At 42.9% G+C, this 23,457-nt stretch overlaps 1 protein-coding gene across 4 annotated transcripts in view; it reads left to right on the forward strand.

The window, feature by feature from the left end:
- The window catches only part of CNTN5 (contactin 5), a 657,243-nt gene that overhangs the window by 619,859 nt on the left and 13,927 nt on the right, over positions 1 to 23,457 (forward strand). For all 4 annotated transcript variants that reach the window (XM_082219029.1, XM_082219028.1, XM_082219031.1 and 1 more), the window contains 3 exons: positions 12,718 to 12,788; positions 17,419 to 17,653; positions 21,001 to 21,110. In XM_082219029.1, the coding sequence (XP_082075155.1) occupies positions 12,718 to 12,788; positions 17,419 to 17,653; positions 21,001 to 21,110 (416 nt within the window). The remainder of the gene's footprint in view (positions 1 to 12,717; positions 12,789 to 17,418; positions 17,654 to 21,000; positions 21,111 to 23,457) is intronic.

A 23,457-nucleotide genomic window follows, 5' to 3' on the forward strand; every position in this document is an offset into this window, starting at 1 on the left:
AGCAGCAGGAGCATCGTTTTGGCTCTGCCACCACTTTCCATACTGTCTACACTGACCTGTTGTGGTTCTCCAGAATTTCAGGTGGAGCACCTTGCCATCCCTACCTGTAGATGCTGGGCATTCTGCATGCGAAACAAATGGTCAGCTGCTGAGCCATGGACCTTCCCCAAAGGAAGGAGGATAGACAGATAATAGATGGGTTGAGATCCTGGAATAATCTCATCGGGAGCCTGAAGAATCCTGGGTCTGGATGGACTAGTGTCTAGAGATAATTCTGAGGTTGTTAATTCTCCAGTCTTAAGTTTTCTGCACTGGGCTTTTCACGATGACTTGTAAACAAGAAATAGTTCAGTTATTAGAATCAGTCTGATAACAGCTACTGATCTCCCATAGGCAATTGTTACTATTGCCAACTATTGAAAAAGAAAATTGGAGTATTTGAGCAGGGCCTGAATAGGGGAATCTGTGTGGAATGGAGCAAATTAAGGGGCAGAGCTCAGGCCTAGACAGAACCTAAAACTGTCTGTTCACTTAAAATATTTTTTAACAGAAAACTCATTTTCATTTTTTTCTTTTTTATAAATTTATTTATTTGGTTTTTCAATTTTAAGTTTTACAATCACATATCCAACGTACATAATAAAAACAAGATTCAAAGGAATTTCCTGGACCTCCCCTCCTTCCCTTTGTGGGTCCTATTGTTAGTCATTTCCTCCTGCATCTTTTATAATAATTCATATCTTTTACAACTCCATTATATCCAAAATTCACCATTGAACTACAAGTGTTATTCCATTCCTACTAACAATTTTAACTGTTTACAATGATTTTTAAGATAAATTATAAATTCCCCCCGTTCCTTATTAAAATTGTGGTCTTCCTGATTTCTGATTCTTCCGGTCATTTTTGCCATTTCAGCATAATCCATCAACTTAGTCTGCCATTCTTCTCTGGTCGGGACTTTATCTTCTTTCCATCTCTGGGCAAAAAGAAAACTCATTTTCACCAGTACAGCACAAAACCTTGCATGCAGAATGCCCTAGGATCATGTTTCCGGTGATGGAAATAACTCGCGTGCTCTCTCTCTGAGTCCCTGCTCTCTGGTCCTGCCCCCGAACATCTCTTTATTACAGCTTATACTAGCGTAAGATCCCCTGGGCTTCAATCAGCTGGCTAGATCCCAGCTGAACCACAATGCGGCTGAATCAAGGATGAGGCAGTTAAGCCTCCATAGCCTGGTTGTCCCAGGAGCCTTGTAGCTCTGCTGGAGATCCACTAGATCCTAACCTGCTCAACCTAGCAGATCTTGCTTCCTTAATATCTTACCATTTCACACAATGATGTCTGTGGCGGCTACCAACAAATAAAATAAAATATAACATAAAGCAGCCCTATAAAATATAAAGAGCATGCTAAACAAGCTGGTTGTTGTTTTTTAAAGCCAGATCAATAAAACAGCCAGTTTCGATGCTGCTATTAGTATTATGTTACTTTTCCAAATTATTTTTATTACTGTTATTAATTCATCATCACATCATCGTAACTTTTACAAACTCCTATCCCCTCTTTGGGTGAAGGCAGCTCTGACTCCATCGCTTCTGGCTCACATGCATATTTTACAGGTCTACGAAGTTAGAAAAAGAGCCCGGAACATGAATTTAAACATGCAAGACATCCCGCTAAAGCAGTTGGGCATTTGAAGCCTTGGGGCACGGCATCAATTACATTATCTATTCATGGGGAAGTAAGAGTCGAAATTGAGTAGAATCAGAGTTTACCCTGCTAATCATGCATGCACACTGGATTCCATGAGCTAATAAGCTGGTGACATTTATCAGTAGCCGCATATGTGCAGGAATTAAGGAGGGCAAAGAGAAAGCCTGATTCAAAATGAGATCTTCCAAGGAATAAAATGGTGGAATAATGAGCTGCTTCAGACCAGCTTGTTTTTGTTTGTTCTTTATCTGGATGAGGAAGGTTTTAATTTTTTCCACCTATTTTTGTAAACGCGGACACGTCTCATTTTGCAATGCAGATGATGATCGGGCAAACCATTCTTACCCACCCAAAAAGCCCTATCTCAACATCAAGATTATTCTTCCAGTTTAATCTGAACTTGGACTGTTCTGAAAATACAATCAAACAAAAACAGGCTGCTAATTTAGATAAGGGTTTAACTCAAGCTGACCAGGTATTGGTCTTAAGCTGTGCTACAAATTTCTAAAGGCATTTCTGATTGAACCGCACAACAAAAAGAACTCACTTGCACTGAAGTTCCCTGTGGCTGGATTGATATATATCTGTGTGTTTAGTTTGTGGAGGTTTCTGTTCTCTTGAAAGACTGTTGCAGCACAGGCAGGCATTCGTTTGTTTCATATGAACTCTCTTTGCGGGACTTCCGGCAATTCAGTCTTCTTCCAAACTCTCAGCTCTCCATGCCAGCAATATGGAAATAATAATTCTGACATTTTTTGCAGGGGCTGTTGAGAGACTGGCATACATTGCAACAGGGCCTTGTTTCCAAACCAAAATCAGTTGTCCCCACTCTGGAATTTAAAGTTATTCAGAGTCAACTGAGCAAACCCTCCTATAAAGGAACCTCTGAATTGTTTGGAACAGAGGTGTCTGTAGAGTCACTTAAAAAATGCAGATGGAGTCCAGAGAGAAAAGGGACTGATAACAAGATGTAGCCAGCATGGTAGTAGCTCTGCTGTGGGACACGTCATGCTCCTTCTGGGGTAGTTTGTCCATCTTTGGTCCCCACCCTGCACTCAGCTCTCACCTGTGGCTTCTAGAAGCTGTCAGCATCCAACAGAGGCTGCACCCCGGGAAATGGCTTTGACTAGCTGGCTAAACCAGGTGAGGGTAGCCAATGGGTCTCAAACCCTTGGTGAGTTAGGGATTTCCCCTGCATGCCAAAACAGACTCTGGAGGATTGAGTGGATGAGACCAATAGTGGGTCCAATGGTCAAGAAGGAGGCTTCTGCCCATGCTGTGGAAGTGAGAGGCAGATGGGGCTCATCAACTTGAGAAGGTAGCTCATCTAGGAGAAGGAAAACTCTGACCCTAAACCTCCACTGCCTTGCGGGATATTTTCAGGAGAAGAAAACTCTATGCAAATCAAGAATGGAGTCCCTAAGATGGTTGGATGGTGCCTCGTATGCCTCCTTTGGGCAACTCCTGCAGCCTAGCTGGTGCCAAACATATTGCTCTGTTTTCCTTTGGACCACATCGGTCTTGTGGTCTGGGCAGCCAAGGACCTCTATACACACTACCCAGTCTTGTGTCCTGGGGAGGTCAGTTCGGTGCTGCTAATGCAGGGGTTTGACTTCACCCCCAGAAGCACACTCCATTGTCTCTTGAGACAGACGGAGGCCAACAACAAGCCAACATAGTGCCCTGTAGATGCTATTATCCTACAGCTCCCAACATCCATTGGCCATGTTGACTGAGGCTGATGAGAATTGTGGTCAGTAATATCTGAAGGGCACCATATTGACTGCCGCTGGCCTACGAAGTAATACTTGGTAACATGGCCTTAGTGGAAGATGAGGCAAAAGCCCCTACGGTGCAAACTTGTCATTTAAAATTGAAATTAAATGTACTTCAGGAAATCAGTGTTTGCGTTGCATTAAAAGGGAGGGAAAGGGGGAAATGTGTTCAGATACTGGCAACGCATAGGAATTGCATTTCAAGCTCCCTACGATGCAATGCGTGATATATGAACTAGATTCTGTAATCTTCACACACACACACACACACACACACTCCCTGCAGTTTTCCACTTGTTCAGATATGTTGGACCAACTCCTTTGGAAAGAAGTAACACATTTTCACATCTAATTCCAGAAGAGATGAGATGGGAAACGTCTGCCTAGGAGGGTGTGAACTTCAGTGGTGCCCTTTCATACCATGAAAGGGTTTTCGTTTAACATTTGTCGGCTTCTCCGATGTGTACCGCAAAGCAAAAAGGAAATAAATAAATAAATAAAATAAGATAAGATACAAAGGAAAAGGAAATGATGACAACAAAGAAATTCAAGAGTCTGCTGAATCGCCAGGACGCTTTAGTCCATTCATCAGGAAAGCTTTGTCAAGCTGTTTTCTTAACTGAGATCACGCCCCATGAAGAAAAGGGGCTTTAACCACAATGCAACACTTAGCCTCATGCACACAGGTGTGCACACATAAATAAACGTCCACTTTGCAGGCACCTGGCTACTGCAAGCTATTCCCCCTTAGGACGCATGCCTCTGTGGATGCTTTCAGACTCACGATGCCGGGCACAGGGGTGGAGGAAAAAAATGATTTTGTATGAATTTTAACAAGAAAGCTTCTAATTTGGGAGGGTGCAGGGCAGATGAGAGGAAGAACATGCCATTTGCAAGAAATTGCGCTGATGGAAGAAGAGACTTAGTGCTCCTTTGGATAGAACCCCATGTGTATTATTATTATTATTATTATTATTATTATTATTATTATTATTATTTCTATTTCTATTTCTATTTCTATTTATGTTCTGTTATTTCTGTTATTTCTGTTATTTCTGTTATTTCTGTTATTTCTTTATTACGTGCCCTTCACCATCAGATCCCTGAGTAGTTTACAACCATTTAAAAGTCAATATTAAGAACAGTTTAAAGCAAATGACAGTCACGGAAATAGAGTGGTTCCTGGAAATAATATACCCACCTGCATTCTTTTCAGGAAAACTGCTGGCAAAGAAAATACACGTTACTTAGAATGGCACACAAAGATGTACTCGTTAAGATAAATTCGAACCAAAATACCAATGAATTTTTGTGAGGATTCAAGCGAATAACCTGAACTGTGGGGAACTGAATTTAAGACTTTAAAAACAAGAAACTTACACAACCCGAACTGACGACCCCATCCAGCTAGGGATGGATGGACCTAAGTGTGTTGACTCGTGTGTGTGTGTCTGTCGTGTGTGTCATTCCAGTGTGCCTCCAACTTGCAGGGTGGGGGGGCTGTCCATAGTGGTCTTGTACATTTGAGTACCTTGGATTTCTGTTGCTGCCGCAAGGTGTCGAAAGATGTAGGTAGTTGAATGCTTCAACAGGCTTCCGACATCACTGGCTTTTGTCCTTGCTGTCCAGTCAACACTTGCAGAGTGCTAGATAATCTGTCCGTTCCTTCACTTGCCTATAAGTTGGCGGAGCCACTTCTGCTTCTGTTCCTCTTCCCCGAATGCCGCCCACCACAATGTATCTTTTCGTAGCAAAGATGTTCCACATTTGTCCTCCTTTCTCTCTAGATTAATCTCACCCGCTGTATCCTGCGCCCTTTGCTCCAGGGTCCTGTCTGATCTTAATTATGATAAGAGCCATATTGACAATTAAGAGACAATAATAACTTAAAGGCAATAAATTACCAAGACAGACGGCAGGATAGCGGGGGGAACGGGGGCAAAAGTGACGTGACCAAGGTCACACAGTATGCCACTAGCAAAGTATGGTCTAGAACACATAATCAAGTTGGCACTGTCCAGTCCTTAAATCTGTATGCAGCCAAGAAAAAGGAGAGTGATTTTTTCAAATTCTAATACATAAGGAAGGCCCAATAGTGTGTGACCTTGAGCAAAACAAGAGAGGTACACAGAGGTACACGCTAATGCCTGCCTGAGAAATCACTTTTTATATTAATATGCATGCTTCTGTATGTAGATATACATTGCAAAAGGCGGCTACCAACATACTGAATATAATCAATGCTCAATTTCGGCATAACCCACTATATTACAATGGTGGAATTAATTCCAGTCCAGCAGGAAAATGGTAGAATCAACACAATTAGCTTATAACTGCTTCAGCACCAGCATCATCAGCATGAAACTATCCTTTTAAGAAAAGGTGGCTTGAAATGTGTGAGTCTTTAAAGCCTTCTTTAATAGCGAAAAATTACAGTGGTACCTCAGGTTACATACGCTTCAGGTTGCATATGCTTCAGGTTACAGACTCCGCTAACCCAGAAATAGTACCTCAGGTTAAGAAGTTTGCTTCAGGATGAGAACAGAAATCGTGCTCTGGTGGTGCGGTGGCAGCAGGAGGCCCCATTAGCTAAAGTGGTGCTTCAGGTTAAGAACAGTTTCAGGTTAAGAACGGACCTCCGGAACGAATTAAGTACTTAACCCGAGGTACCACTGTATATGAATAGCTGGAAGTGGTCCTTGTGACAAATATTGAGATCCGAATAACTTTGAGGCACACATCTGGATTCTGATTAACTGACAAGTGCAAACCAAGGTTTGCTGATTTGGAAGTAACAGCAAACTGTGGTTTGCATGAACCAGGAAGTCAGGGAAGGAATCATAGCACAGAAGTGGAAGGAGGAACTTGGGAACTCATTTTTGAAGCTCCAAACCGTAGTTTCGTGTTTCTCATTCCCAAGGCAGCATGAAGCTACAAAACAGCTGTACAGTGTCATTTTTCAAGTATATAGCGAATACTGGGACTTGAAGCTCTTCAGTAATATCTGAGTATTTACCAATATACAGGAAGAACAGGCAGCAGCAAGTTGATCTTCACCTTGAAACAGCCAGAGGCAGCCCCCGCATTAGACCGAATCAAGCAGCCTGCCTCAGGCAGTATATTTTGAAGCTTTGTTTAAATGAAGCCAATTGTCCTCTGTTCATTTCAGGAATGGGCAACCTCTGACAATCCGCCTAATTGTAAGTTGCCCTCACCCTAATTTTAAAAGCCTTCTGCAATCAATCAGCTCACAAGAGTGATCTCTTTCTCCTCAGGCAACCTAATGGGTGCAGAAGAAGAAAGAGAGAAAGGGGTGGAAGAGAGAGAGGGAGGGAAGGAGAGAGGGAGGGAGGGGGATGGAGGGAGAATGGTGGCCCTGATTGCTTTGGGCATTGGTCTTGCCCATCACTGTGCTTGGTGCTGCCCATAGGCATCATGCAGCCCTTAACAGATTACTCTGAGGGATTGCTACCCTCAACAGGAAAATGGTTGCCTATCCCTGATTTAGTTTATTATTATATAGTTGTGCTCTCCACTCTAGGAATTGCTGGTAATCACAAGTATGGAGAGTTTGTGTTGCACTCAGGTCCTGTTTATGGGGCTTCCCATGGGCATCTGGTTGGCCACTGTGAGAACAAAATGTTGGATTTGATGGACATTCAGCCTGTTCAAGACTCTTCTGTTCTCTTCCCAACTCCCAAGCAGGCATGGTCAATGGTCAGAGATGTTGGTGGTTGTAATCCAACAGCATATGGGTAGCCATAGGCTTCCTAGAGTAAATTTTTTTCACCTCCCTATTCACAAAACTCCCTAGTTAGGGTCTTCATGTTCTGTATTTACTGTATTTCCCTATGGATTATTAATAATAATATAATAATAATTTATGATTTATACCCCACCCATCTGGCTGGGTTTTCCCAGCCACTCCAACAAAACACTAAAATACAATAACCTATTAAACATTAAAAGCTTCCCTAAACAGGGCTGCCTTCAGATGTCTTCTAAAAGTTTGGTAGTTGTTTTTCTCTTTGACATCTGGTGGGAGGGTGTTCCACAGGGCAGGTGCCACTACCGAGAAGGCCCTCTGCCTGGTTCCCTGTAACTTGGCTTCTCACAGTGAGGGAACAGCCAGAAGGCCCTCGGCGCTGGACCTCAGTGTCCGGGCAGAACGATGGAGGTGGAGGTGCTCCTTCAGGTATACTGGACCGAGGCCATTTAGGGCTTTAAAGGGCAGTGGCAACACTTTGAATTGTGCTCGGAAACGTACTGGGAGCCAGTGTAGGTCTTTCAAGACTGGTGTTATAGGGTCTTGGCGGCCACCCCCAGTCACCAGTCTAGCTGCCACATTCTGGATTAGTTGTAGTTTCCCAGTCACCTTCAAAGGTAGCCACACATAGAGCACATAATAAACACACAGAGATGAGTATTTAGGTTAATGGGCTAAAACAGGCCACAACTTTATTGGTTACAGATGTGAGCGGTTTGGCTTAGGCATTGGGTGAAGCCCAGGTATATCTTGACTCATGACTGTCTGCAGGCAGTCCAACTAAGGGTAAACTACCAGAAGGAGGAGCCCTATGACTTACGTGAAATAGAGGCACCCCAAGAGGTCCCCATTGGGGTCATGGCATGGCCCTAGCCCACCTCTGGACTTCGGACAGGATCCACACAAACCCAGATCCCTTTAACAGGATACCCTTATCAAGGGCAGCAGGCAGAGGCTACAACCTCCCCTCCAATAAACAAACCCAATGCCTCAATCAAACCCAAACTAACCAGTATGTGTATTGCTGTTGATAATTAATATCTTGATTAGGAACTAGGTACTGATTGTGTGGCAATAAACATAGCTTATGGGCAAATACTTCTTGGTAGAAAAACGTATTCCATAATATTAAGTGAATTTCCAGAGGAAACTGCCCATAAACAACCCCAGTTCTGGTGACAAGCAGGGGGAAATGGCTCATTTTAATAGTTTTCTTCATTGAACATTTATTCATTTAAGAGTATTCATTCTCTGACTGCAAGTTGTTGGTTTTTTTGCTTTTTTGCTTTGGTGCAATGAGGGGGAGGATATTGCTTTGACATATTTATTTTTAAAATGCTTATTCATTTCAGAGAGTTTCCCTGTACGTCTCTGTATTTTACAGTTCAGGGCAGACAGAGATTCATTCTTTGGACAGGTTTATTCTTTTAACATTTACTCATTTAAGGAGGGCTTCAGCCTACCAGGCTATTACCAACGATCCTCTGGAAAGGTGCTCATCTCCGGCCGAGTAACAAACAAGGCCATCAGCTCAGATGCTTCAAAGGGCGTCAGTGCTCTAAATCAGCCCAATGACAGATGAATAAATAAAGCACAAGCCTTGCAGGCATGGAGGAGAGAGGCTATTCTTTTGAGAACTGATTTAATAGATTGTGTTACCGCAGCTCCATTATCTACCAAAGGACTAGTAAAGGAATGGCATGATAATGACAACAGCAAAAGACAGACCATGGCACAGCTATGCCTTCGGATGCCATCGCTTTGTGCCATTATATAAATTAGGGGTGGGGAACTGATGTCCCTGAAGCTGACCCCAACAAGCCTATAACGTTTTGTTCATTTACTTAAAAAAAGAAGATATGAATTCTGACCCACAATTGCTTGTGTTCTCAAGTTGTCTAAGAATAACAATGAAAGCACTCCTATAAGTATAACAATGAAAGCCTCTCCTGGTATGCCCCACAGAGGACCTTAAGGTCCATGAATAATCATAGTTTAGAGGTCCCGGGCCCTAAGGAAGTCAGAGTATCCTCCACCAGGGCCAGGGCCTTTTCAGTGATGGCTCCGACCTGGTGGAATGCTCTGTCCCATGAGACCAGGGCCCTGCAGGATTTAACTTCCTTCCGCAGGGTCTGTAAGACAGCTATTCCACCTGGCTTTCAACTTGAACTTAGCCTGATCTTTTATTCCTCTTTCTTCCTTCCCCCTCCCCTTTTTATGAAGATTACCCGCTCTGGGATCCCACAGCTAATTCTCCCCTGGTCTCCTCACTGGCCCGAATAGGACTAATTTAGCCAGCTAGCCCTGGTGATCATCTAATGTTTATTGGATGGTTTTTTCCCCTAAATTGATTTTTGAATTCTGAATTTATTGTTATTCACGTTTTATACTGTATTTCATGCTGGTTTTTTGTTGCATCAATTAAGTGTTTTAAATTTGTTGTTAGCCGCCCTGAGCCCGGTTTTCTGAACCGGGAAGGGCGGGGTATAAATAAAAAAATATTTATTTTTATTATTACAAAACTAGCAAATAAAATAAATCAGTACTGTAAGTTAAAACAGGACAGAACCAGCAAATTCAGAGCAGGCTGCAATAGCAAACTTCATTCATAGTTGGGGGGGAGTGGCATTTTCAGCTCTTTTCTAAAGGACATTGAAAGTAGAAGCTGGTTGTGAATGGGAAGAGGATGGACACTCCAGAGGGAAGGTGCTTTCACTGAGAAGGTCCCTCAACTTAGAAGATAGGGTCTTTCTCAGTGAGGTCTCTGAAGATTGTTGTAATTGTTGGATCGGTCCATGCAGGAGGAGATAGCTTATAATTGAACCAAGACTTGGTTCATTTGTGCTATAAACCAGGGATGAGGAACCTATGGCCCTCCACGTATTACTGGACTATCACCATGTACTACCTAAGCTGTCAGAGGCAGTCTGCCCCTGAATGTCAATTGCTGGGCATCAAAAACCAGATGTCTGTAGGGCTTCCCACAGACATCTGGTTGGCCACTGTAGGGCTACAATGCTGAACTACATGGTCCATTGGCCTGATCTATAAGGCTCCTCTTATCTTCTTATCAGCTTTAGCTGGTACTGCCAGAACTGAGGGATGATGGGAGTTGTACTCAATGAAGAACTCTTATGTTGTCCAAATGGCAACGACAAAGATCAGCAGGCTAGAGAGGAAATTTGGGGTGGGAAGCGGAGACTTAAAGCAAAAAATTCACATAGGTATTATTGAATCGTATTTTTATTCTTCTATGCGTTTTTTCTGCGTAATTGTTCATTTGTTTTGCACTACTAGTATTATTTTAGGAAGGGGGGTTGGTTTCAATGATATTTTGAGGTCCCCTCCAAGCCTATAGTCTGTAGTAGAAGGAACTGCTGAAGTGGCCAAACCCTTTGTTAAATTAAAAGTCAGTTGAGCATCCCTTTCACATAGCTAAAGTGTTGGCCACATACAGATGTGTTGCCACAGAAACAACTAGCTAGTGATGCCTCTAGAAGAGGCATAGGCAAACTCGGCCCTCCAGATGTTTTGGGACTACAACTCCCAACATCCCTAGCTAACAGGAACAGTGGTCAGGGATGATGGGAATTGTAGTCTCATAACGTCTGGAGGGCCGTGTTTGCCTATGCCTGCTCTAGAAGGAGGAGCTGTGTGCATGTGTCAAGTTATGTATATGTGTGTATATATCAAAAGGACACTGCAATCTCCAGTGACCTGTATTCCAAGGGAACTGAAACCAAGGTAAGAGCTTGCACCCCTGAAGCTTCTCACTGCTTGGGAACTGGTGTTGGTTTTTTGGTTTTTTTGGGCATCCCATCAGTCTCAGGAGACAATGGAGGAGTGCGCCTTTGGGAATGAAGTCAGGCTGCTGCAGAGACTGTAGAGACTGATAGTGGAGAGACATGTTTTGTTGCAGCTGGGGAAGATGAAGCTGTCCGGTTGTGCTGCTACAGGTGCACCATGGCGTTTCTCCTCTCTGCATTCCTCCGAACAGTCATTCCTCCTCTGGTCATTGCTGCACATACACAGCCTGACTCATTGTCTCCAAGCACCGCGGTCGTCTGCAAGGGGTTCCCACATGGCGGGGTTGGTGTTGGCAGCCTTTATGCCATGTCTGCAGACATCTTTGTAACACAGAGTTGGTCAGTCCACCCACCTGGTGCTTGAAGCCAGATCCCCATAGAACACCTCCTTGGGGGATCCTGCCATTTCCCATTCCCATTCTGGCTTAGTAAATGAATAAATGAATAAATGCTTAAGTAATGTATGTAAATACACCAAAATCTTGAGGGAGAATTTCCTGAAGAAAGAAATTAAATATTGTAGCTTAATCTAAGAAGAAATGTAACATATGGACTTGAATGTTTATAAATATATCAAAACCGTGAGAGAGAATTTACTGAAGAAGCCCGAGACTCTTCATGAGCGAAACAGGTGACAAACGCCAGAACCCTGTCTAACTCTTGTGCGTAACATCACCGACACTTCGTTTGATCAGGCTTATCCTCGTTGATCTTTAACCCTTGTGTGTAACATCACTGACACTCCATTTGATCCAGCTTACCTTTGTTTATTTGTGACACGGGTGGCGCTGTGGGTTAAACCACAGAGCCTAGGACTTGCCGATCAGAAGGTCAGCGGTTCGAATCCCGCGACGGGGTGAGCTCCCGTTGCTCAGTCCCAGCTACTGCCAACCTAGCAGTTCGAAAGCATGTCGAAGTGCAATTAGATAAATAGGTAAAAGGGAAGGTAAACGGTGTTTCCGTGCGCTGCTCTGGTTCACCAGAAGCGGCTTAGTCATGCTGGCCACATGACCCGGAAGCTGTACGCCGGCTCCCTTGGCCAATAAAGCGAGATGAGTGCCGCAACCCCAGAGTCGGCCGCGGCTGGACCTAATGGTCAGGGGTCCCTTTACCTTTGCCTTTACCTTTGTTGATATCTACAGGAGGCTGGCTAAAGGAACATTTAAAGACTGTATCTTCCTTTTGGACACAATTTCAATGAGTTTTCTGTTTGTGGCTTCTGTAGTAAATCTTGTACATAGCTCTCTCAATTTTTGGATTATTAGTATAAGATTTAGAATGTAGAATGGTTTTTTAGTGTTTTGTGTGCCGCTTATGTGCTGCTTACTTTATACTGATTTCCCATTCTGTGGGCATGGCCAAGCCAGCATAGACGTTGCTGAGAAAGGCATGCAACCATGCTGGGAATGTAGGCTTGAGACTCTGTCCTTCCAGGTGATACCCAAAATCTTCCTGGTGCAGTGCATCGGGATAATTGGGTTTCTACTCGAAATAGAATCCAGCCACAGATAGCAGCATTTTCCTTTATTTGATTTTTTTTCCTTTACCTGAGTTGCCCAGGATGCATCATCTTCTTGACAAGGGGGGTGACTTCACAAACTAGCTTGTTCTCAATTTTCCCCCTTCTCACCCCCCCTCTCTCTTTTGTTCACAGTTCCAAAGACAGCTCCTGCTAATGTAAGTGGCAGAAGTGGAAGAAGGCATGAATTAGTAATAGCATGGGAGGTAAGGAGCTCTTTTGATTAAAGGCCTCATTTCATGTTGACTTCTTTGAGAGCAGGGTACAGAGATCTGCGCAGAGGTTTCCCCACAGCAAAGCCTGTCAAGAGAGGCGCTCGGAAGATCAGGTCTTAAATGTCGGTTAAAATCTCCCCGCGGCGCCCAATTTAACATGAGGAGGAAGTGGAGATCCTGTGGAGAGTCCAGCAGAACCCCCCAAATTAATTCTGGTTTATTATTCGAGACTTAAGCCACAACCTGGGATAACCAAGGAGCAAACTCAGCATCCATATCTGATATTAAGCAACAAGTTAACACCACCAAGTTTCCCTCACCCCACTGCTGCAATTGCTTCTGCAGTGCCTGTAATCACAGAGCTGGGAGGGACCCCCTAGAGCAGCCTTTCTCAACTTGTGGATCCCCAGATGTTGTTGTACTACAACTCCCATCACCCCTAGCTAGCAAGGCCAGAGCTCAGGGATGATGGGAGTTGTAGTCCAACAACATCTGTGGACCCAGAGGTTGAGACCCACTGCCCTAGGGCCATCTAGTCCAACCCCCTGCAATGCAGGAATCTCAGCTAAAGCATCCAGGACAGATGACCATCCGACCTCTGCTTAAAAACCTCCAAGGAGGTTCTACAAAAGTAGAACTGGATGAGGAAGAAATCTGGTTCAGTTTGCATTGCATTGAAAGTTGAATGGATCAAATTCACGACTTTCTGAAACAACGAGTGGAACCCAAACACAGCTGTCCTTCAGAATTCGCCTTTATCTGAACATTGCAATGCAACTCGCCAACCAGTTTTGGGGAAAATGCATGTATTAGGAGAAGTACAAAAAAAAAAAACAACTCCAAGGTGAAGGTATTAGTCAAAATAAAATGGAAAAAGTACATTCTATGGGGGTGGGGAATGCTTGCAAAAAATGTATGAATTCATCAAAACTGCATGCAAAAATGTGCTTTTTGGAAGAAATTCAGATGAAAATGCTGGTGAATTTTCATGAGGATCTTTAAAAATAAATAAATAAATAAATGCAAATTGCTCCAAAATGTGGAGAACTGAATTTAAGATTGGAAAAATGAGACCCGAAATTGACAGATTCGCCCATTCCTAGGCAGGAGTGTGGACTTCACTAAACCATCCTGCTTCACTAAACATACTGATTCTTTCTCCTCCCTCCCTGAGGTTTGGTTGGCCTTCACGAGGGACCGGGCCTTTAGTGTGGCAGACCCCATCCTGTGGAACTCCCTGCCACTAGAGGTTTGATGGAAACCATCCCTCCCTTCCTTCAAATGTCTTTGGAAAACTTTTTTCTCCTTTTCGTTTATGCAGGCTTTTACAACATGATTTATCTTTTAACCAGTCAGCATTTGTTGATATTTATTGAAGTATTGTGGATGTTTTTGTGTCTCTTTTCTCGATTCTATCCTTATATGTCATACTCAACCTTGCTATGTTTTTTTGAAAGTACGGGTTATAGATTAGCAAAGAAAACTAATAAACCTCTGGAATATCACCACACTATAATCCTTAATCTGCTATAATCTGAAGATTTGCCTGTTTCAGGAGGCCTGTGTGTGATCTCTATTTCTTTTGCTATACTGCTCTATGAACTCAATGAATAGGGAAACTGGGTTTTATCTTTGCTGGGTGCGTGTTTTATTATTGCTGGCTCATTTAACTTTTAGTGCATTTTGCATTTCTATTTTCTATTGCTTCTGTATTTTGGACATTCTTACCATGGAAGCCACCTTGGGGGAGGTTTGCTTGGGGAAACGGCCTATAAATATTTTAAATAAGTAAATAAATACTGAAGAGATCGCAGCAAGTTGCCTTAAATTATAGTGCTATTTTTGCTGTTTAATCTTAAAAGTGTGCCTTTGGACTTTGCTGACCCCTGCGTTTCCAATTAAATCTCTTGCATTTCCTACAATCTTTAAGATGAACATAAAAATTAATAAAAAATAAGATGAGTTCCTCTGTATCAGATGGCACTCATGGAGGATAAACAGAATCGAAAAGACAAGAAAGAAAGAAAGAAAGAAAGAAAGAAAGAAAGAAAGAGAGGGGGGAAAGGGAGGAGAGAACAAAGAGATAAGAAAGAGATAAAGAAGAAGAAGAAACTTCTGATCAGAGCCATAGTTAGGGGGTGGTGAGGTGGGCCAGGGATGCAGACAAGGGCCCCCCCCCACAAAATCGGCCAAAAATATGTCCATAAACACACCTGTAATCAAAATATTGAGTATTGCCTCATAAGAAAAGGTTTAAATAGAGGTTGAATTGAATGGGTGGAGGGTTGGAGGAGCGGCAGAAAGAAAAGCTAATTTGTCCATGGCTGGGAGGCGCAATCTGGACAGTTCTGCCAGGGGCGCAAGATCACCTAGCTACAGCTATGGTTCTGATTCTCCATCTGCCGGGTACATTATAAAACGGACTATTTGGAGCTTTAAATACTAGCACGAGCACTGGTCCTGTTCGCTAGGGATGATGGGAGTTGTAGTCCCAAAACATCTGGAGGGCCGAGTTTGCCTGTGCCTGCCCCAGCCAGTAATCTGTCTGCTGCATTTTGGACCAACTTGAGTCACCTTCAAGGACAGCCCTACATACAGCACATTGCAATAATCCAGTTTGGAAGTTACCAGAGCATGGCGTATAGATTGGAAATGGATCTCTCCACATACCCACACCCAAATGCCTACTATTTACAATGGGAAGAAGGCTCCCGTTGGTGCCAATTAAAAACACCATGTTTCATTTGGTTGGGAGCCTTGCAATTCATGCCAGCAGCACTGAACTCTGCAATGCAGCAGCAAACTTTGAGGATTTCCTTGAAGTGAGATGCTGCCTGCTAGCAGTAGCTCTCCTAACCGGAGTGATATTCAGGCATCTCATTTTCAAAATGTCAGGAAATAATGCCAGGAATTATGAAAATCAGTGGTCCTTCCAAGAATTCTCACTGTGTTATATTTAAAAGAAAAACGCCGGAACGCCATTTAACAGGTGGACAACGATAATTGGAAGTTTTCTCCCCCTCAGACAGCATAATTTGAGGCCAAAGTCTCAAATTATATCGAAAGTTTGGCTTGGGTGTTTAAACGTATTCTGTTCATTTGTTCATTTATGGATATGGTGATTTAAATGTTTGTTTCTGGGTTAGATCCAGACTTAGGGGGCAATCCTATGGGAAGATCCACCAGGATGAGCAGCTATGGGTGCAGCTAGACCAAGACCAGCGAGGGGAAACTTAGGCTGGTTCCTAAATCTGTTCAGCTTGGTCATGTGACCTGGGAACCTGGCATAGAACACAGTTTTAGAGTCACATTTTCTCTCTGCCAGTCTTCGGCCGAGCAGCAGCCTTGCTTCTCAACAAGCTTTGGATCTCATGTAACTTGACCCAGATGTAACTTACGCCAGCATGTCTTACGCCACCTTTTTGTGCATAGGGATTGTTCCCTTTGTCACCCTTTGAATAGTTCCATTGAACACAATGGAAAGTCATTGCCAACTTAAATGCCATTCAGTTTAATGGCTGTACTTAGCAGCAAACCTAACCCCTCTTAGCTGGGAGTAAGCACCATTGAATTCATTTGGACTTACCTATGAGTAAACCTAGCAGGACTACAACCAAAAGGGGGCCAGCTCTGTGGAGGGGGACTTTGCTCAATCCCAATCCTGCATAGCCCAGTGCAACTTTTCGACTGCTCTAAAAGTCCAGATCCAACCCTTTGTTGTTGTTGTTGTTTTACATGAAGCTAACATTATAAAGGAGAAAGTATCTTCCAACAATTAAAGTATATTATACAGGCGTACACTGCCTGAAAATTTGGCATCCTAGTGCATTATAAAGTTCCATCTTTTCCTGTTCCTTCTCAAAAGCTTGCCATCTTATTAACCCTTATGAATAAGTCCCGCTGAACTCAGTGGGACTTTCTGAGTACTGGGCTGCTTGTCTCAACTAGCTGAGTGAGCTTCATCATGCTAGCAGTGTCCCAAATGCCATCCCTTAACCTTTCCCTTCCAATATTGTGTCGCTTTGAAGGTTGCAGACACCCCTCTTTGCTCGAGATGCATATTTTTAGGACCCACCTCATTTATACAGGTGGAGCTGTGGTCTAAACCACTGAGCCTCTTGGGCTTGCCGATCAGAAGGTTGGCGGTTCAAATCCCCGTGACGGGGTGAGCTCCTGTTGCTCGGTCCCAGCTCCTGCCAACCGAGCAGTCTGAAAGCATGCCAGTGCAAGTAGATAAATAGGTACCACTCTGGCAGGAAGGTAAACAGCATTTCTGTGCGCTGCTCTGGTTTTGCTAGAAGTGGATTAGTCATGCTGGCCATATGACCCGGAAAAACTGTGTGTGGACAAATGCCCTCGGCCCGTAAAGCGAGATGAGCACCACAACCCCAGAGTTGTCTGGACTTATCAGGGGTCCTTTACCTTTACCTTTTTAAGTTATCCTAATCTGTTTTTAACATTGTGTTTAAATTGTGATAGCCTGCCCTGGGATCTCAGAGTGAAGGGCAGGTAAAAATTAATCACGGTAGTAGTCATGGTGGCAATATTATCCAAGAAATAGCTTTGGGCAGATTATCTTCCACTTCAAACCAGAGGAATAACCAAACTCATCTTTCTTTAGCCAGTTTCTGAAGAGTTCCAGAATGGAGAAAGCTTTGGGTACATAGTAGCCTTCCGGCCCAACGGGACAAGAGGCTGGAAGGAAAAAATGGTAACCTCTTCCGATGCGTCCAAGTTCATCTACAGAGACGAGAGTGTGCCTCCACTGACTCCATTCGAAGTGAAAGTTGGCGCTTACAACAACAAAGGAGATGGGCCATTCAGTCCTATCGTAGTCATTTGCTCTGCAGAGGGAGGTGAGTTGGTGAACCCAATCTTCCACTCCCATTTTTTAAAAATCAGATGTCTGTAATTAATTATTTTTTTTCAGATAAGTATTTTATTAGTTTTCTAAAAGTAAAGAAAAAAAGAATGAAATACTAAAGCATAAGAATAAAGAACAAGAATAACAACACAAGACAGATATACCATATATACAAATAAAAAGTTTTTCACCTATCAAGTTAACATAGTCGTTTCTTCCTGGACTTCCTTCAACCCGCCCGTAAATCTTCCGCAATAAAATTCTGAGATACACATTACCTAGTATGTATTGTCATTAGACATTCTTCTACCTCTATTTACCTTGGACAATACCTCTTCCTCTTTCACAGTGCTTCTCTGAATCCCCTTAACGTTATTTGACCTTCACTAAGATGCTCCAAGTAATCCACATATTTCCCCCAGTCCTTGACAAACTTTTGGTCTCTTAAATGTCTGATCTTTCCAGTTAATCTGTCCAAATCCGCGTAGTCTAATAACTTCAATCTCCACTCCTCTATTGTTGGCATTTCCTTTTTTTTCCACTTCTGAGCAAGGACTATCCTTGCTGCTGTTACTGCATAATACATAAATTTGTGGTCTTTCTTCTTAATTTCATTCCCTAGTATTCCTAGCAGGAAAATTTCGGGTTTTTTGGTAAACGTATATTTTAGAACCTTTTTTAATTCAATATATACTTCCTCCCAATATTCTCTCACTCTCCTGCACTCCCACCACATGTGATAAAAAACCCTCTTTCTCTTCACACTTCCAACATTTGCTGTCTACTTTGTACATTTTTGACAATTTCGCAGGTGTTATGTACCACCTGTAAAACATCTTCATGACGTTCTCTTTCACCGTCATACACGCAGTGAAATCCAGACCCTCTTTCCATACATTCTCCCAATCTTCAAATTGTATAGCATGGCCCACATCATTGGCCCATCGAATCATTACTGTCTTAACTTCTTCGTCTGCCAAATTCCAATCCAGCAACATCTTATACATTCTAGATATTATTTTCACCTCGCTATTTATAATTTCCGTCTGGAATTTTGATTCTTTATCTGCGTACCCTCTATCTTTAGCCTCATTTCTAAACATCTCGTTAATTTGGACATGGTGCAACCAGTCATACACGTACCCCTTAATCTGCTCATACGGTTTTAATTTCCATTTCCCATTTTCTTTCATTAGCAGTTGTTCATATGTTGCCCAGTCTCCACTCATATTGATTTTCTTGAGGCTCATCACTTCGAGGGGTGAAAGCCAGTGTGGGATCTTAGGTTCTAGTATGTTCTTATATCTTTCCCATACTTCGATAAGTGGGCCTCTAAAAATGTGATTTTCAAACCCCTTATGCATTTTCCTCTTACCACACCACATGCCTGTAATTAATTAATACACTGCTGAATGCCCAAATAGGCTTCTAAGCAGTTTACAAGTATAAAAACAGATCACAAATGGATTATAAGTGTCCGTAATTAAAATACACAATTTTAAAAAAATCCCATTTAAAAAATTAAAATATGTAATAAAACAATCTCATTAGAACAGAACAGTAATTAAACAGAAGACTCCACTCAAGAGATCAAGAGAAAGTCTGTGTAAACAGGCGTCTCTTCAAAAGCCAGCGGAATGCCAATGCAGATGGGTCCTCTCATATTTCAGCAGGAAGTGACTTCTATAACGTCAGAGGTACCAGTGGCAAAGCCTCCCTCCTTATCACTGCAAGCTGATAATAATTAGGCTATGGCAGGAGTAACCAGCTGCCATTTGCTTGTTCCAGCAGGCTTGTTTTATGTTCCTGTGGATACTTAGGAGTATTCACAACATGGGCTTCCCATGGCAAACTAGTATAAAACAGACACAATTTTTTAAGTAAAGAGATACCCACTGATTACCTTTCCAAGGCTCATTTTCACTTAATGAATGAAGCTCTCCCATTAGTTTTAGATACAACGGCTATCTATGGTAAACTAAACATGGAAGTCCAGATGATGGCCTTTGCAAATGAGAAAACAGTGTAGCTGAGACCCTGCGCATAATATCTTTAATATTATGAAAAGAACTTTTATAGATATTGGACCTTTCATCTGCACAGTTCTACAAAGGCATTTATAGTTGGAAGTTGATGCTGGAATATTAATAAAAGGTTATGATCATAACACTGGCAACAATTATAGGCAAACCTAATGGACCTATCAATCTTATTCTTAGTGTAAGTCAAGCAACATTCAGCAATGTACTGAGTTATGGGCTATTTCATCTCACAGCAGATTTGATGGTCTCTTTTTCCAGTCCGAATCAATAAAAGCTACCATTCCATCTCCATAAACTTTCAGAAAATTATACCAGAGCTTATTCATAGATTGTGCATTCCCAACCTTTTCCTGCAAATTTGCATTTTAGTGTCTAGCGTTGGTGAAAGCCCAGTGAATAACGGCGTGCAATGCAACAAAAAAGCAAGCATTTGTTTCTTGTATTAAGCAAAAAGACTTGATTTCTGTTCCCATATGGGGAAAAGCTATTTATATTTTGGTCTCCTCACTTTCCATTTGGAGCAACACAGTTCTGTGAAAGGGAAATAATTTCCACATTTATAGAAAACTGCCGCCCACCATTTTGGGGAGCTTGCAAATTATTTGTCCTGCCGCAATCTTCCCTGACAACAAGGTAATTGCTTCAATGATATAAAATCCAGGAAATGGCTTTCAATGCACAAATCTTTGAATTGCATAAAACAGAAAACAAGGCACACTTACTGCACAGACCATCATATTGGGTGGAAAACATCGAAGCATAATATTTCTCTGACTCCATAACATTTCTTGTTTCATGCTATGAAAACACAGGAACTTAGGTTTGATGTGTTATCCAGGTGTCATATTGTGACTGCATCGCGACTATTTTACTGTAGGCTTCCTTCAGTGCATGTTTTGAAAAGTTGGCTATAAATGCTTTAATAATAAAAGCAACCACAGTAATAATCAACCCTCTCTTCCCACGCACCACGTCGATCATAAACGCTTAGGATTGTGCTAGTTTGTCACAAAACATTCAGTGGGCTGTGGCGTAGGCATCGGAGTTCTCAATAGCCCATCTCTCTGGGCCTGTCGGAAATAGGGATATGAACGGATGTGACATAAAGGAAAGCAATAGAAATAACAGTTTTCATTGTGTCGCTTTTGCTGATGCTCAGGACAACTGCGAAGTTTTATCCCCAGCAATAAGAGAGGCTAAAGGGAAAGTCTATGACAAATTTGGCTCTGCTATTTTGATAGATGCAAGCTGTTCCAGACGAAGTTCACTATTTCATTCCCCCCCCCCTTACCTACAGAACCCAGCGCTGCTCCAACTGATGTCCAGGCTACAGGATTGTCTGTTTCAGAGATTCTCGTTGCGTGGAGACATAGCAAAGAAAGCCTGGGAAGACCTCAGGGATTTGAGGTATTAATATAAAATACAAACTGTGATGGGTTTTGCTTTTGCTTCCCTAGCCCTGTGGCTGGCTAAAAGGATGATGCGGTGAAAGCTCTGTCCATTTTTTAATAGTTATCATACAGCAGTAACAAAAGGAGAGGAAGTTATTCAGACAGGGCTGGATTACCCATTATGCTAAGTAAAGTATAGAATCCACAGAGCAGGTTTTCGAGACTTCAGAGGCTTTTCCGATCGGCGGCATTTTTATTTTATTTTTGCAATATATAATTTTTTTCGGGGCGGTTGGCTGCCCTGTTTCTTTTGCAATTGTTTGCTGCCATGTTTTGTTAACAAAAGTGACAGGAGAGATAAGTCCCCTGTGACCTACTTGGAACAACCGCAGGTCTGCTGTGTTTTGTACTGAGGGGTATATTGCTAGCAATTGTCCGCTTTCAGAGGCATCCTTGAATGGCAGTCAGAGCTATCGGTGATGTGGCCCTGGGTTTTCAGCAAAGAACCGCCAGCATTGCTTCTGAGGCTAATGCAGACTGGTCATTTAGCATCCTCTAACTTTGTACTTTTCCCCATTGAGAATGCAGCTGGGTGGAGATTTGTTTGGGGGTTTTTTTTGTGTGTGGATTTTGCGTCTTTATTTTATATTTATTTATTTATTAGCAAATTTATAATCCGCACTTTTGTGAAGATATAGCAAGGCAGAGTACGAGGATATGAGGATAAAATTATGGTGGGAAATATAATGCCAGACTAGAATACCCTCCAACATTTCTCTGATAAAAATAGGGACATCCTATTTGTTATTATTAGGGAGGCGGGTGGCGCTGTGGCCTAGGACTTGCCAGTCAGAAGGTTGGCGGTTCGAATCCCCGTGACAGGGTGAGCTCCCATTGCTCGGTCCCTGCTCCTGCCAACCTAGCAGTTCGAAAGCACCTCATAGTGCAAGTAGATAAATAGGTACCACTCAAGCGGGAAGGTAAACGGTGTTTCCATGCGCTGCTCTGGTTCGCCAGAAGTGGCTTAGTCATGCCGGCCACATGACCTGGAAGCTGTACGCCGGCTCCCTCGGCCAGAAAAGCAAAATGAGCGCCACAACCCCAGAGTCGGCCACGACTGGACCTAATGGTCAGGGGTCCCCTTTACCTTTACCTATTTATTATTTATTTATTTATTTATTTATTTATTTATTTATTATTACTACTACTACTACTACTACTACTACTACTACTATTATTATATCTCACCCATCTGACCGGGTTGTCCCAGCCACTCTAGATGGCTTCCATCATATATAAAAACATAATGAAACATTAAACATTAAAAAATTCCCCTATACAGTAGCATCTCGGCTTACGTAACCCTCTGGTTACGTAAACTTCACGTTACAAAAGCGGCAAACTCAGAAGTATCGGACCGGGTTTCGCCACACACACATGCACAGAAGCAGTCTACCACCACGCGCATGCACAGAACAGTGATCCTTGGGTTGCGGAAACCTCGGTATCCAGCTGGACCTCCAGAACGGATCCCATTCACAACTGGAGGTATCACTGTAAATGGCTGCCTTCAGGTGTCTTCTAACAGTTGTATAGTTACTCATCTCCTTGGCTCGGGGGTTGCATAAATCCGGTACTGTCCCTGGAAACTAGGGACACTCAGAGAGTCCATGCTAGATAGTCCTTTGCTCTGGACCAACAGAGGCCTGGTTACCAACATAGACCAACCTTCTCTGGTTACTGTTTTCCATGGTTCAGTATTTAGGAGCTGCCACAGAGAAAACTGTCCCCGTGGGCTGTCATTTTCCACTCTTCTGAAGGTGGCAGAACTACAAAGAGCTGCCACCGCTTCAGGTCTAAACACCAGAGATGGTTGGTAATACAATAACTGGTTCTCTCAACTGGATGAGTGTGCTTTTTAGCATTAGTAAAGGTAAAGGGACCCCTGACCGTTAGGTCCAGTCATGGACGACTCGGGGTTGCGGCGCTCATCTTGCTTTACTGGCCGAGGGAGCGGTGTACAGCTGCCACTGGTCATGTGGCCAGTATGACTAAGCCACTTCTGGTGAACCAGAGCAGCGCACAGAAATGCCATTTACCTTCCCACCGCAGCGGTACCTATTTATCTACTTGCACTTTGACGTGCTTTCGAACTGCTAGGTAGGCAGGAGCTGGGACCAAACAACGGGATCTCACTCCGTCACGGGGATTTGAACCATCGACCTTCTGATCGGCAAGCCCTAGGTTCTGTGGTTTGGCATTACTGGTGCCTTATTGATTCCCCTACCTGGAGATTGGCCATAGCTCGGTGGTAGAGAGCATGCTTTGCAGAGAAGATCAGTCCAGAGCATCTCTAGGTTGGA

The sequence above is a fragment of the Podarcis vaucheri genome (genome assembly GCF_965113315.1).
Source record: "Podarcis vaucheri genome assembly, chromosome: 4".
NCBI classification, from domain to species: domain Eukaryota; kingdom Metazoa; phylum Chordata; class Lepidosauria; order Squamata; family Lacertidae; genus Podarcis; species Podarcis vaucheri.